The 14723-nt window shown below is 36.3% G+C and overlaps 1 protein-coding gene across 1 annotated transcript in view; it reads left to right on the forward strand.

Moving 5' to 3' along the window:
- Positions 1-14723, forward strand: part of WDR17 (WD repeat domain 17) — a 157100-nt gene that overhangs the window by 68405 nt on the left and 73972 nt on the right. The window contains exon 9 of the mRNA XM_070757477.1: positions 647-738. Within this exon, the coding sequence (XP_070613578.1) occupies positions 647-738 (92 nt within the window). The remainder of the gene's footprint in view (positions 1-646; positions 739-14723) is intronic.

Raw genomic sequence — 14723 nt, forward strand, 5'->3', positions numbered from 1 at the left:
TAGGTTTAGGATTTTTAATGTAAGAATTTATCACTAACTATATTTGCAATGTATTGTGGACATTAATAATAGCTCTTATGGATTACATGTATAATGACAAAATATGGGGGTATGGTAAATTATTCAACTTGATTGCAAAAGAATACTAGTTTCATAAAATGTCAATAGATATATATCTTGCTTAAGAATACAAGTCCTTGTTCTAAATAAATCTTGAAAGGCAAAACAATAATCTTCCCCTTTCCTACTTACCAGATAGATTTTTTTACCTTATTCTTTTTAATAATGTGAAATTTGCATTTGAAACTGAACATCTTCCTAAATCTTGTATCAGTATAAAGAGAATTGAAGACACCATCAAGTCAGTGACCACATGGATACATTTTCTCCAGAAGGAGCTGTCCTTCAGAACTTGTAATAGTATGCCCATCACTTCTGTATCTAAACACAGCTTGCTAACAAACAAGTAGAAGAAGGTTTTGTCAGTTAGAAGAATGAGTTTGTAGGTTAGAAGTGCCCTTTAAAACTTTCAATTCAAGAAAGTCCACTTTTCACAGTGTTACTGACTAAGATGCTGAATTAGAAAAGAAAGGATAAATGTCTGTACGATTAATCTTCTGTATTTTTTTTATTTTATTCCATAAAGGAGACTTGAATTGTATAGCTGGTGCAACTTCAAGAAATGGTGGTTTCATCTGGGACGTGTCACGGGGCAAAATGATAACTCGCTTCAGTGAGGTAAATTCTTTACTTTGCTTGTTTTTACTAATGTTTATTCAAAAAAAAGTTATGGCAATTTATACACAGTGTACTAATAAACTATTAACTAAATTAACTGAATGAATGAAGGTGTCTGTATTTCTCCCCAAAAGTCTACATGTTTTATTAAGTTTTTTATGAAAGGAGACAAATATTTCCTGTAAAAAGAAATGGAACTAAAGTAGCTTGTCTAGGATAACTTGGTGTGGCCATCTCAGCACAGCCATTGATGCAGTTTTGAATATTCGTGTGTTTTGCATGAATCTTTAAAAAATCCTGAGGCTTTACCCATTACCGTATATACTCGAGTATAAGCCGAGTTTTTCAGCCCAAAAAATGGGCTGAAAAACACAGCCTCGGCTTATACTCGGGTCATTGACAAAGTCACCACACGAGGGCGCTATTGCTTGAGCCAGAGCGAGGAGGCACCAGCTTTTGTCCCCTCTCGCACGCCGTAGTTCCTCTCCCTAGCTCAAGCAGAGGCAGCCATTTGCTCCAACCGAGAGGGGAAAAAAGCAATGGTGAGTAACTATTCTTTGCTCTCTCTGCATTGCCCTTAGTCGGATTAAAAAGGCCCCCTGCTGTCAGATTCTCCTCCCCCTCCTTTGAAAGGATTTAAACTGTTTAAAAAATGGTATTTTGTGGTAGTTGCTGTCCTTGCTTGGATAGGATCTAATAATGTGTTATGAGGCAGAGCTAGACAGGAATTCTTTTTCTATCTGTCTATCTTTCTATCTATCTATTTTTCTATCTATCTATCTATCTATCTATCTATCTATCTGTATCTATTTCTATCTATCTATCTATTTTTCTATCTGTCTGTCTGTCTATCTATTTTTCTATCTATATCTATCTATCTATCTATCTATCATCTATCTATTTATCTGTATCTATTTCTATCTATCTATTTTTCTATCTTTCTATCTATCTTTCTATCTATCTATTTTTCTTTCTATCTATCTATCTATCTATCTATCTGTATCTATTTCTATCTATCTATCTATCTATCTATTTTTCTGTCTGTCTATCTATCTTTCTATCTATCTATCTATCTATCTATTTTTCTGTCTGTCTGTCTGTCTATCTTTCTATCTATATCTATCTATCTATCTATCTATCTATCTATCTATCTATTTGGTTTTCTATGCTGATAACCTCACAGCAGCCAATGCTGAAGCTCTTCTTTGGATACACTTATTTATTTGTTTGTTTGTTTGTTTATTTATTTAATTGGATTTGTATGCAATCCCTCTCCAAGGACTCAGGGTGGCTCACAGCATATATAAAAACAGAACAATAATGTAAATCCAATTAATGATGAGAAGGAATCCAGTTTTGAAGGATTTTAACTCTTAGGTTTTAGCTTTGTTCCTGATCGAGCTACTTTTTTTACTTTTTAATTTATTGTTAATATTGTTAATTTGTTTACCCTCTTTTAAATTTACAGAGCTAGTTTACTGGTTTTCTTTAAAATAAATATTCTAAAACATGTCTCAATTAATGTAATTTTATTGTTTTCCATTTTTATAAGTTACCAGTAGCCACTGCATTTTCTAACCTTGGCTTATACTCGGGTCAATACGTTTTCCCAGTTTTTGTGGCAAAAATTGGTGCCTCGCCTTATACTCGGGTCGGCTTATACTCGAGTATATACGGTACTTATATTGATACTTTTAAGATTTCTTTTAAGGAGCTGTGGTGGTGCAGTAGTTAGAATGCAGTACTGCAGGCTATTTCTGCAGACTGCCAGCTGCCTGTAGGGGGTTCGGGGGGGTGCTGGGAAGCCCCCCAGGCCGGCTGCGACCTTTTAAAACAGCCGCGCCGCTTCCCAGCTGAGTCCTGAAGCCAAACGCCAAAGGTGAACTTCCGCGTTTGGCTTCAGGACTCAGCTGGGAAGCGGCGCGGCTGTTTTAAAAGGTTGCAGCCGGCCTGGGGGGCTTCCCAGCACCCCCCCGAACCCCCAACCTGGGTCTTCCCGGCTGCCCACGCAAAGGGGAAACCCCGGCTCCTCGCTGATGCCCACCGCTCGCCCGCCCACCAGCAAGAGGGGGAAGACCCAGGGAAGGTTCCTTTGGCCGCCCAGCAGCTGATCTGCTCGGTAGCGCAGCAGCAGCGAGGAGCCGAATCAGGGTTTCCCCTTTGCATGGGCGGCGGGGAACGCAAACTCCACCATCTACGCATGCACGGCCATAGAAAAAAGGGCGCGCATGCGCAGATGGTGTTTTTACTTCCGCAACCCTACATCGCGAAAAATCGATTATCGCGAGGGGTCTTGGAACGGAACCCTTGCGATAATAGAGGGACCACTGTATTCTCTACAAAATTTATGTTATGGAAAGCCCAGCTTTCTCAGACAAATCTTTGCCATTTCCCAGCATGCAAGGCACTCATGGATGCAGGCATATCACTCAGTGATGAGGAGTATGTTGAGTTCATTTTGAAGCTACAGGAGGAATTTGATCAGAGATTTGCAGACTTCAAGATGCACAGAGCCACATTTCAAACTTTTGCGGACCCCTTCTCCTTTGATGTGCAAGATGCCCCTCCTGTGCTTCAAATGGAGCTCATTGACCTGCAGTGCAACTCTGAATCAAAGCTAAGTTCAGGGAGGTGAGTGGAAAAACAGACAAGCTCAGGCAATTTTTGAGAGAATTACCCCCCAGCTTCCTTGAGCTTTCATGAATGTTCAGGTGGACCGTGTGTCTTTTTGGGGAGCACATACTTGTGCGAAAAGCTCTTCTCTACTTTGAACTTCAATAAGTCCAAGTACAGGTCCAGACTTACTGAAAAAAGTTTATTAAATATTTACATTAAAATCATACAACTACAATACATATAATACAACACGAGGTACACAAAAATTTAAATGGAGAAAAGAAAAAGGGTGAAAAAAGAGAAATAGAAGTAAAAGAAATTAAGGGAAAAAAAGAATAAAGCATTCTGCTTTATCAATTACATTTTTGATGTCGCTATTTACATTTGAGCTACTCTAAGAGTAGTAAATTCGATGCGCAGCTTAAATCTAGTCCTTTTATTACTTTGTTATATATCAATTACATATATACATTTCCAGTTCTTCATAACATTTTATCACTCATATATCTATCCTTCAATGGTATAATGGTGCTATGGTATCTTAATTTGTGTAGATATTGTTTAAATTTATTACTTTTAAGTTTAGTATTGAGGTTCCTAATTTGGATTTAGATAAGTTAAGATTTTGTTCTAGTTTGTTATTATTTTTTTTGCAACCCAGATGTACCACCTGTCCTAGCTTTTATGGAAGTCTTCCATGTCCTTGTCTTGTAACTCGTAGGTCAGCTTTGTCATTTCGACCACCTGGTAAATTTTATTTATCACACTATAGATTGTGGGTGGGAGCTCCTCCTTCCATAATTGGGCATACATGATTCTGGCCGCCGTTGTGATGTGTAGTATTAGATGTCTATCGTGTTTTGAGAAATGTTGTCTGAATATTCCTAATAAAAAGAGTTCTGGTATTATTTTTATTTCCTTTTTGGTGATTTCTTCAATCATATTTTGGATTTCCCCCCAAAATTGTTTGACTACTGAGCATGTCCACCACATATGATAATAAGTGCCTGGTTTTCCCCGGCACTTCCAACAGATGGGGGAGATTTTTGGGTACATTTTAGACAGACGGGCTGGGGGAAGATGCCATCTGTAGAACATCTTATATATGTTCTCCTTATAAGGGATTGACAGTGTTATTTTATAATTATTTACCCAATTTTTTTCCCATTCTGGTAAATTTATCGTATACCCGAAATTTTGCCCCCAGGCTATCATATTGCCTTTTACTTCCTCCTCAGCAAGTTCTTGGTAAAGCAAATATTTGTATATTTTAGAGATTTGTTTATCATCTGTGCCCAATAAAATTTTATCAAATATGCCAATTTTTTGGAATCCTTGCCTTTCCCTGTCCTCTTTATATTTAGATCTAATTTGGTAGTATTGGATCCAGTCCAATTTGATCCCTTTGTCCTGGAGGTCCGATTTAGAAATTAGTGTGTCATTTTCATTTAATAATTGGTCATAAGTTATCTTATTCTTTAAAATCATTGTTTTGGGATAAGTTATGGCCTCATTCGGTGAGAGCCACCTTGGTGTTTGCAGGTACTGGGACTTTTGCACTGATTGCCACGTTTCTATTAGGCTTTTTCTCATAAAATGCTGTTTAAAATGTGTGAGTAATTTACCCTTTTTCCCAATTAAGTAGGAGTGCCAACCAAATTCCAGGTTATAGCCTTCCAAGGCTAGTATTCTTTTGTCCCTTAAGGTGATCCATTCTCTTATCCAATTCAATGATGCAGCTTTGTAGTATAGCTTCCAATCCGGCACTCCCATCCCTCCTCTGCTCCTATGATCCTGTAGGTGTTTATATTTTAGTCTGGCTTTTTTTTTGCTCCAGATAAATTGATGGGTGAACTTCTTTAGTGAATCAAAAAATTTCCTGGGTAATTTTATTGGTATTGTCTGATATAGAAAGAGAATCTTAGGGAGTATATTCATTTTTATCACTGCGATTTTTCCAAGAAATGAAAGTTGGAGATTGGCCCACTTATCCAAATTTGTTTTTGTCGTTTGCAGAATTTTTTCATAATTGTCTTTGTATATGGTACTACATTTGGCTGTGAGAACTATTCCCAGTTATCTTACCTTTGGAGCAGTTTGGATTTCCATTTCCTTTTCTAGTTCTAGTCTTTGATTTGAAGTCATATTTTTAACTATTATCTTAGTCTTATTTTTATTTATTTTTAACCCTGCCACTGCTCCAAAGTTATCTATTTCTTTTAATAAGTGTTTGCCCGATACCAGTGGGTCTTCCAGAATGAATACCATATCATCCGCATAAGCTTGTACTTTGTATTCTTCGTTTTTAATTTTTAATCCTTTTATTTTCGAATTGTTTCTTATCTTAATCAGCAGTGCTTCTAATGCTGTTATAAAAATCAGTGGTGCCAATGGGCATCCTTGTCTTACACCTTTTCTAATTTGTATTTCCTCGGTCATTTCTTTATTAATTATTATTTTGGCTTTTTGCTGAGTATATATTGTATTAATTAAACCCACTAATTGATCTCCAAAGTTCATTCTTTGTAATTGCAGTATGAAATATCTCCAATTAATTTTATCGAACGCTTTTTCCGCGTCCACAAAGACCAATGCAGCTTGTCTTCCGATCTGTACATCATAATATTCAGTTACATTCAGTATTGTTCTAGTATTATTTTTGCTTTGTCTGTATGGAAGAAAACCGCTTTGGTCAGTGTAGATGAGTTGATTTAAGATTGGTTTTAATCTTTCAGAGATAATTGCCGCTAGAATTTTGTAGTCAGTATTAAGGAGGGTAATTGGCCTGTAGTTTTGGATTAGGGATTTCTCGGATTCACTTTTAGGAATTAAAGTAATGTATGCGTGCTTCCAGGACTCTGGTATTTTCCCGCCCAATAAGATGTCATTAAATAATTCTAACATGTATGTCTCTAATATTCCTTGTAAAGTCTTGTATAACTCAAAAGGTATCCCATCCGGTCCGGGGGATTTGTTGTTTTTTTGTTTACCAAGAATTTGCCTGAGTTCAGTTATTGTAATTTTTTCATTTAATTTTGTTTTTTGATCTTCAGTAACTTTTGGTAGTTCTATTTGTCCTAAATAGTCATTAATTTTACTCTCCTCCACCTGTTCTTGGTCATATAGGTTGGAGAAAAATTGTTCAACTATAATTTTTTTTTGTGATTCCTTTGGTCTTTCCCCCTGTGAGTCGACTAAACCTTCAATGTATCTATCTGATTGTTGAGAGGCTAGCTTCCACGCCAGCCATCTCCCAGGCTTGTTGGCATTTTCGAAAAAGTTTTGGTTTTGGCTCCTGATTTTTTGTGCCAATTCCTCCTGGTTATGCAAATTCACCTTGTGTTTTACTAGATTCAGTTCTTTTAGTATTTTTGGATCTGATGGGTTTTTATGGAGTTCTTCTAAGGTGGTAATTTTTTGAAACAATTTTTGCATTTCACTTTTCTTTTGCTTATTTTTACCCGTTAAGTATGATATCGATAAGCCTCTGATATAGGCCTTCATAGTGTCCCATAGGTTGCCTTTATTTGTTTCGCCATTATCGTTTATTTCTAGGAAATATTTTAATTCCCTTTCCATCTTTAATGTATAATCCTTTTCCTTAATAATGGATTGATTTAATGACCACCTTTTCCTAGTAAATCTTTTCTGCTCCGTCCATTTTAGCCAAATTGGATTATGATCTGTTGTGGTTCAGTCTGGAACCCCTCCGGGAATGGCTGACCTTCTGTCGGTTTCCAGCTCAGAGGGAGAGGCTGAGGAACAGGAGGTGCAGACTGACGAGGAAGAGGAATCCCAGGCTGAAGAAGAAGGACAGCCAGAGTCCCACCAGGGGGAGCTCTCCCCAGCAAGCAGCCTGGATTCCTTAGGGGAAAATGCTCAAGACATCATAGATATGCGACAAAGGAGAGCTAATCAGAGACGGACTCAATTGGCTAAGTATTTCCAGCATTAGAGGTCACAGCTGGGTTTGGGTGTGGTGCTCTTGGGAAAGGATAAAAGGCGGACCCACCCTTCCTGGCTTGTGGAGTTTTATCTTGGAGATTCGTGAGACCTGTCTGTGAACTTTGGTGGCTTACAATCCTGGTTTGGGCCTTGGACTATTGAAACCTTGGGGGGGGGGGGGTGCCAGCAAGAAGCTTGTGGTATTGACTGGGCATCAGGACCCTGCTGTAACGTATTATAGCCTGTCTGTTGTGAAGACAGGTTTTCCTTTGTGCTTATTTTTTTCAGCTATAAAATACTTTTGGCTTTTACCAGAGTGTCTGGCTGTTTTTTCAGTTGGTGTTGAGGTCTGGGAAAACCCAGACAGAACATGATCCGACCAGGTATTAGGGAGGATCTCTGATTCTGTAATATTTTGAATAAATTCTTGGTAAGCCCAGGCCATGTCTATTCTTGACCACGACTTATGTGGGTATGAAAAGTATGTATAGTACCTCTTATTTGGGTAGAAAGATCTCCACGTGTCTTTCAGTAGGAATTCTTCTACCATTTGTTTGAAGGTGTGTGGGATAATTTTTCTAACTTTTTTCTTATTATTACTTTTGTGATCTTTTTTTCTATCCGCTATCGAGTTGTAATCTCCGACTATTACAAATTTTTTTGAGTCAATATCTAATAAAATTTTGTGTATTTTAGCATAGAATTCAGCCTGTTTTATATTTGTTTATTTGTATTGCCAAGATTCTTCCTTCTTCATTAGATTTGGGATTTAATTTGGGTTTGACATAAATTACAGTTCCACGTTTCTTAACTGGGGCTAAAGAAGCAAAAAGTTTCCCTAATTTTGGACATTCTAAGACTGAGTGCTGATCTTTCTTAATGTGTACTTCCTGGAGACAGGCTATATCTGGGTTGCTTTTAGTTAATTTGTGCCATATTTTATTCCTTTTCTTTGAAGCATTTATACCATTGATGTTTATGGATATTAGTGATAGTTCTTCATCTATAGTTGTTTCCTTAGTTCCGCTCTTTACCTCCTGCTCTGGACCTTGTAGTTGCCCCTTCTTTGCCATTGATTGGTCGTTTGTACCTGATCTCAGGTTCTTGTATATTCTCATCCAATATCGATTCCTCTCTACTCTCCACCTCCTTTCTCACTCTTCCCCCTAAATCCTGTGATTCAATTATCTTAATATTTTGATCTAAAAAGTTTTGAGCCTCTTCAATTGTGTTAATCCTGTGTTTTTTCCCTAAGAGGGTGACTAGAAGGCCTTCGGGAATAAGCCACCTAAAGGAAATTTTATGGCGGTGTAGTTTAGATGTCAAAGTTTGATATTGTCTTCTCTTTTCTCTAATTCGCCTGGGGATTTGCTTTAGAACTATTACCTCCTTTCCTTTATGTATTATCGGGTCATCTTTGGCCAAGTGGTATATCTCATCCCTCGCTGTTTTTTTAACAAACCTAACATGAACTTCTCGAGGTAATTTATTCCTGTGGGCGTAACCAGTGTACACACGATATATTTCATCTATTTCCTTCAGTACCCTTCTAGCTGTTGAACCCGTTACGCCCGCTATTATCTCCGCCATTGTATCTGCTATGTTTTCTTCCTTAGTTTCTGGTATGTTTTGAAATCTTAAGAAAAAAGAGGCTTTTTCAAGCTCCATATTTAATAAGGCCTCTTCCATGTTTTTAATGGCTGACATTGTATTTTCTTCTGTTTCCTGCAATTTGGCTTCCAACTTTTCATTTTTCTGCTCTATCTCCTGTATCTTTTGTGCGTTCTCAGAGAGTGCACTTTGAATAAGCTCAATTTTCCCGTCAATCTTACCTACTCTGTCTTCCACTCTCTGTATATCTTTTTGAATTTCCCCTCTTACGTTCTCTATATTCCCCGCCAATTTTTCACAATTTTGATCCAAGGATTCTTGCATTTTTAATATTAGCTCTTGCAGTGATGCAAGTGTAGTTGTTGAAGGCTGAGAAGCCATAGCTGTCACACTTTCTGCCCCTTTAGAGCTCTGAGGGGTTGCAGGTTGGGGTGTTGCAGGTTTATTACCACCTTTGAATTGAGAGGTATTTGCTAAAGGCCTTGACATTTTAAATAGACTTAATACCCACAGTATCACAGGTTGTACTATCTATTTGCCCACTAGGTAATTGAGCAGTCAGTTAATCAATTAATCAGTTAATCAGTTTCTATAATTATTCAATATAATTAATAAAAATAGCTAAACAATTGAATTTGTTAATTAATTAATTGGTGGATTTGAATTAATTGGTTGCTTTAAATAACAGTCAATATCTATTCACTCTAATCAATTCATCAAAAGTTATACAATTATCAATTTACTTAAATTTATAAAATCTTTATAAAATCTTCATAACAATAATTTATTTCCAAAAATGCTTTAAATAGTACTCTGGTATTTGACTTTATGTTCTTAATTAATTAGCAGGTATTAATTAATTAGCAGGTATTAATTAAATCTTAAACAAACCTTTACACATGAAATTCAAAACTTATTTCCAATCTATTCAATATCAATATTCCTAAATATATAAATGTATAAATATATAAATATGAAAGTATGTAAATATCAGAATCTTATATTATATTATTATTACTATATTATATTACTAAAGTATAGGAAAGAGTAAGAAAGGTTGAAGTAAAGATCAAAAGTATATTAGAAGAGGATTATGAAATTTATAATTATATTGGGGACAAGATATTTTAGGACAATTTTAAATAATTTCTTTTTCTTCTGTCTTCTGTCTTCTATCTTCCTTCTTCAATATTTATTTATTTCCTAATCAAGTATTAGTCAACTGTTTAATAATAGTCAATTGTTTAGAAAGTTTAAGAATATTATACTAGGAAGAGATGAATTAAATCCAATATATATGTAGTCAATAATCAGAAGTATAATAGAAAATCTTCAAAGTTTATGATATAGTCAGAGACAGAAAGAGTCAAAAATATGTATCAAACTTTTGGCCCGCTTGTGCCCTCTTATATTTATTGTTCCAAAAGCTGTTCAATTATTTTCAGCGAATCAAATATTTCAAACTTGTTTATGCTGGGTTACCCTTGCATCAGCGTCGGCTTCCGGTTCACCAAGTATTGCTCCTTCTCGCAACTTTCCAAAACTTCCGCAAACTTTCACCAACCTCCACAAACCACCATTCACTTTCACTTGTAATCCACTTTGCTCCTGCTGCCAATCCAAACAGATGTAATCCTCTCCAACACAAAAATCCGGGTACAGGGGAAAGCTTCATCTAGGTTCCACCATCAACACTAACTCGCCCAATGCGATCCCCCGACCTCTCTTCTTCACTCGGTAATGGCCGCCGCCTTATGATCTTGCTGAGTCACCGAGTTGGTTCTTTTCTTCACAGCAAGGAAGTACGTTCACCACCGCTCGCCACCTTTCAGTAAACACCCTTCTCACTTTCTCCAACCATCATACCATCCAATGCCATACTCAAATTTCTCGATACTCGATCAATGTTAGCTACTCTTCTGGCTTCCTACAGGATGTCGGGCAGCCACGTCTCCGGATCGGCACAAGCCGATCTCTTCAGCCCAGGCCCGGGCGTTTCTCCGCTCCCCCCCCCCCGCGGGTTGCCTTACCGCTACGGGTGCACTGAGAGTTCCCCTAAAAGTTGCTCGTCCCTCCAGGCTGCAACTGCCTCAAACGGCGGGCTTATGAGCTGAAATGCGGAGATCGATCTCGAGAGCCCTCGAAGACCGCTCCGCCACAACGTGACGTCAAACCGGAAGTCAGGTCCAGACTTACTGATGAGCATCTTTAGGCCCTCCTGAGGGTCTCAATTGCTTCCTCCCTTAAGCCAAATATGACTCGGCTATGCGAGAGTAAGCACTGCCAGATCTCTAGCAGCAAGAAGTAGGCAGAAGAAGCCATGTTCAAAACAGTTTATGTTCAATGTTTCGTTCATGTTCAGGAAGTTAAATGTTAAAGAACTGTTTACAGGCATTTGAATCTGAATAATAATAATTACATTTTTCTAGTCAGCAATTATATGTGGTTTCTTCAGTCTTCTATATCTGCTGTATTATTATTATTATTATTATTATTATTATCATCATCATCATCATCATTATCATTATCATATGGATTTACAGGCGAATATTACAAAACGTATATAGAAATCTTGTTACCGCATTTGGAAAAATTATATAATAATGTCCTCACAACATTAGATTTTCCACAAACATGGAAGAACTCTGAGATTGTAACAATTCCTAAACCAGATCGAGATTTAAAAGAACCTGGTTCCTATTGCCCAATTAGTCTGCTAAATCAAGATTACAAAATTTTCATGAAAATTTTAGCTAACAGATTGGAAAATATATTACCAAGGATAATTGGGAAAGATCAATATGGATTTATAAAAGGAAGAAGAATATATGAACCTATTAGAAATATAGTGAATGTGCTGCACCATGCTACCAGAACTAAAAGGAAAATGGGATTATTAAAGTTAGATATATACAAAGCTTTTGACAAAATAAACCATGACTATTTACTCCAACTATGTAATAGCTTGAATATGGGGAAAAGATTCTGTCAAGTAATAAAAGAAATATACAAGGAAAATATAGCTTATGTTAGGGTGAATGGAAATAGAACGGAGAAGATAGAAATAAATAATGGGACCAAGCAAGGATGCCCCCTATCCCCGATGCTCTTCGCAATGGCGATTGAAATGTTAGCTAATAAAATTAGAAAATATAAACAATGGAAGGGATATCAAATAGGGAATATCGAATTAAAATTAAATTTATTTGCAGATGATGCTATAATAGTTACAGAAACACCAGTAAATATGATTAAGAGAATGATTACAATACTTCAGAAGTTTAAAGACCAATTAGGGTTAAGAGTAAATATGAAAAAATCAAAAATTATCTGTTTAAACACCGGGCCTAAAGAACAAATCGAAATATGGAGGGTATCGGGTTTAAAATTGTGCAATAAGAAGATGAAATATTTAGGAGTATGGTTATTAAAAAACCCGGAAAAAATGGTGGAATTTAATTATAACTTAATATGGAAAAAAATTCAGAAACAAATTAAGAATTGGAGAAATAAAAATTTGAGAAGATTGGCCAGAATAAGAGCACTAAAGATGATGATTATCCCTAAAATGTTATATACTTTACAGGTAATGCATGGAACCTTCCCAATAAGAAAAATAAAAGAATGGGACACTAAATTAAACGTGTGGATAGAAGGTAATAAAAGATCAAGAATTTTTAAAAAAAGGCTGATTGCCACGGAAGGCGAGGGAGGTTGGGGAAATCCAAACTTGGAGTATTATAGGGACGCATACCAAATAGAGAGACTAATGGAATTACAATTATTAGAGGAAAAACCATGGGTAGAATTAGAGAAAGAAATTAATGGTATTAAGAATAAAGAATTATTATTTAGGAAATGGAGTAAGATAGAAATAAACAGATTAATAGACCCCACTAAAGCGATCATAGAAATTTGGATGAAATGGCAAGATAAATTAAAAATGACAAATTCAAAATGAGCAACGCTGCATGTGATAAATATAAAGAAAGAATGTAACATCACAAAGGCAATATGGGAATTAAGGAGAAAAGGCATACAGAGAATCGAACAGTTATACAAAAAGGATGGGAGGATTAATAAAGATGAAATACAGAGATGCCTTGGACAAAAAAATTGGTTACAAATTAATGCAATAAGCACGTATTTAAGTAAAAGGGAAAACAAAGAAATATTCCTCAAACAAGAAATGAATCTAGAAAAGATATTAAGAAAAAAGAGTAAGAATATAAAAGCATAAACAAGTAATATATATAGGGAATTATTACAAGCAGAGGAGCAAGTAATAAAGGAATTGACGAGATATTGGCAGGACGAGCTAGAAATTGATGAATGGGATATGGAAGGCATAATTGAAAATATTAAAAGACTTAAAAATACAAGAATAAGAGAGATGAGAAGAAAAATTTTACACAAATGGTATTATACACCAGTACAATTAGCACGCTTTCAAACGATGATAAAAGGAAACTGTTGGCATGGATGTAAGGAAAAAGGAGTATTTATGCATATGTTTTGGGAATGCAGCAAAGTCCAAAAATTTTGGAAGCAAATACAAGTGGAAGTGAATAAAATTACAGGAAGTAACTGGGAAATAACTAAGGAAGCAGCATTATTAATTAAAAATAGTGAGGTAAAAGAATATGAAGAAATTAAAACTGCAGCAATAGAAAGCGCCCAAGCAACTATAGTGCTTGGGTGGAAAGATGCTAACAAATGGATGATGAAAAATTGGTGTAAGTACATGGTGGACCACATTCACTATGAAGTTATGGAAATTAGATTACACAACTACAATGAAGAGAAATTAGCAGAAACAATGAGGCGGTGGGAAAAGGTTAAAAATTATATATTAACAATATCAGTAAGCGCTGCAAACGTTAAAAATAAAATTAAATCACTTTATAAAGAATGAATAATGTAACCCAGAAAAGAAGTAAATGAAGGATATAGAATTGAATCTTCCTTGGTGAAGGGGTTTTTTAATTTTCTGTTTGGTGATGGTATTCACTTTTATGTTTTCTGTTTTTTGTAAAAATTTCTTAAAAAATCAATAAAAATTATATATATTAAAAAAAAGGAAAAAGTTTGAAATGATGATACAATTTTATTTCTTATGAAAACTAAAAATATATAAAAAGATGTAACGATACAAATAATAATAATAATAATAATAATAATAATAATAATAATAATAAATTGTTACATTTGTATGCCGCCCGTCTCCAAAGACTCGGAGTGGCTCACAAAATTGACAAACAACGTGACAAATCCAATACTTAAAAACCCATATCATTAAAACCATACAACTCAGTCATACCATAGATAAACTATATTAGCCTGGGGATATCTTAATTACCCCATGCCTGGCGAAATAGGGGGTGGTGGTTCTAATCTGTGGGGGGAGTTGATTCCAGAGGACCGAGGCCGCCACACAGAAGGCTGTTCCCCTAGGTCCCGCCAGATGACATTGTTTAGTCAACAGGACCCAGAGAAAGCCAACTCTGTGGGACCTTATCGGCCGCTGGGATTTGTGCGGCAGAAGACGGTTCCAAAGATATTCAGGTCCGATGCCATGTAGGGCTTTATAGGTCATTACCAACGCTTTGAACTGTGACCGGAAACTAATTGGCAGCCAATGCAGGCCGCGGAGTGTTGATGAAATGTGGGTGAATCTAGGAAGCCCCACAGTTGCTCTCGCGGCTGCATTCTGCATGATCTGAAGTTTCTGAACACTCTTCAGAGGTAGCCTCATATAGAGAATGTTGCAGTAGTTGAACTTCGAGGTGATGAGGGCATGAGTGACTGTGTGC

The sequence above is a fragment of the Erythrolamprus reginae genome, chromosome 7 (assembly GCF_031021105.1).
Source record: "Erythrolamprus reginae isolate rEryReg1 chromosome 7, rEryReg1.hap1, whole genome shotgun sequence".
Classification (NCBI taxonomy): domain Eukaryota; kingdom Metazoa; phylum Chordata; class Lepidosauria; order Squamata; family Dipsadidae; genus Erythrolamprus; species Erythrolamprus reginae.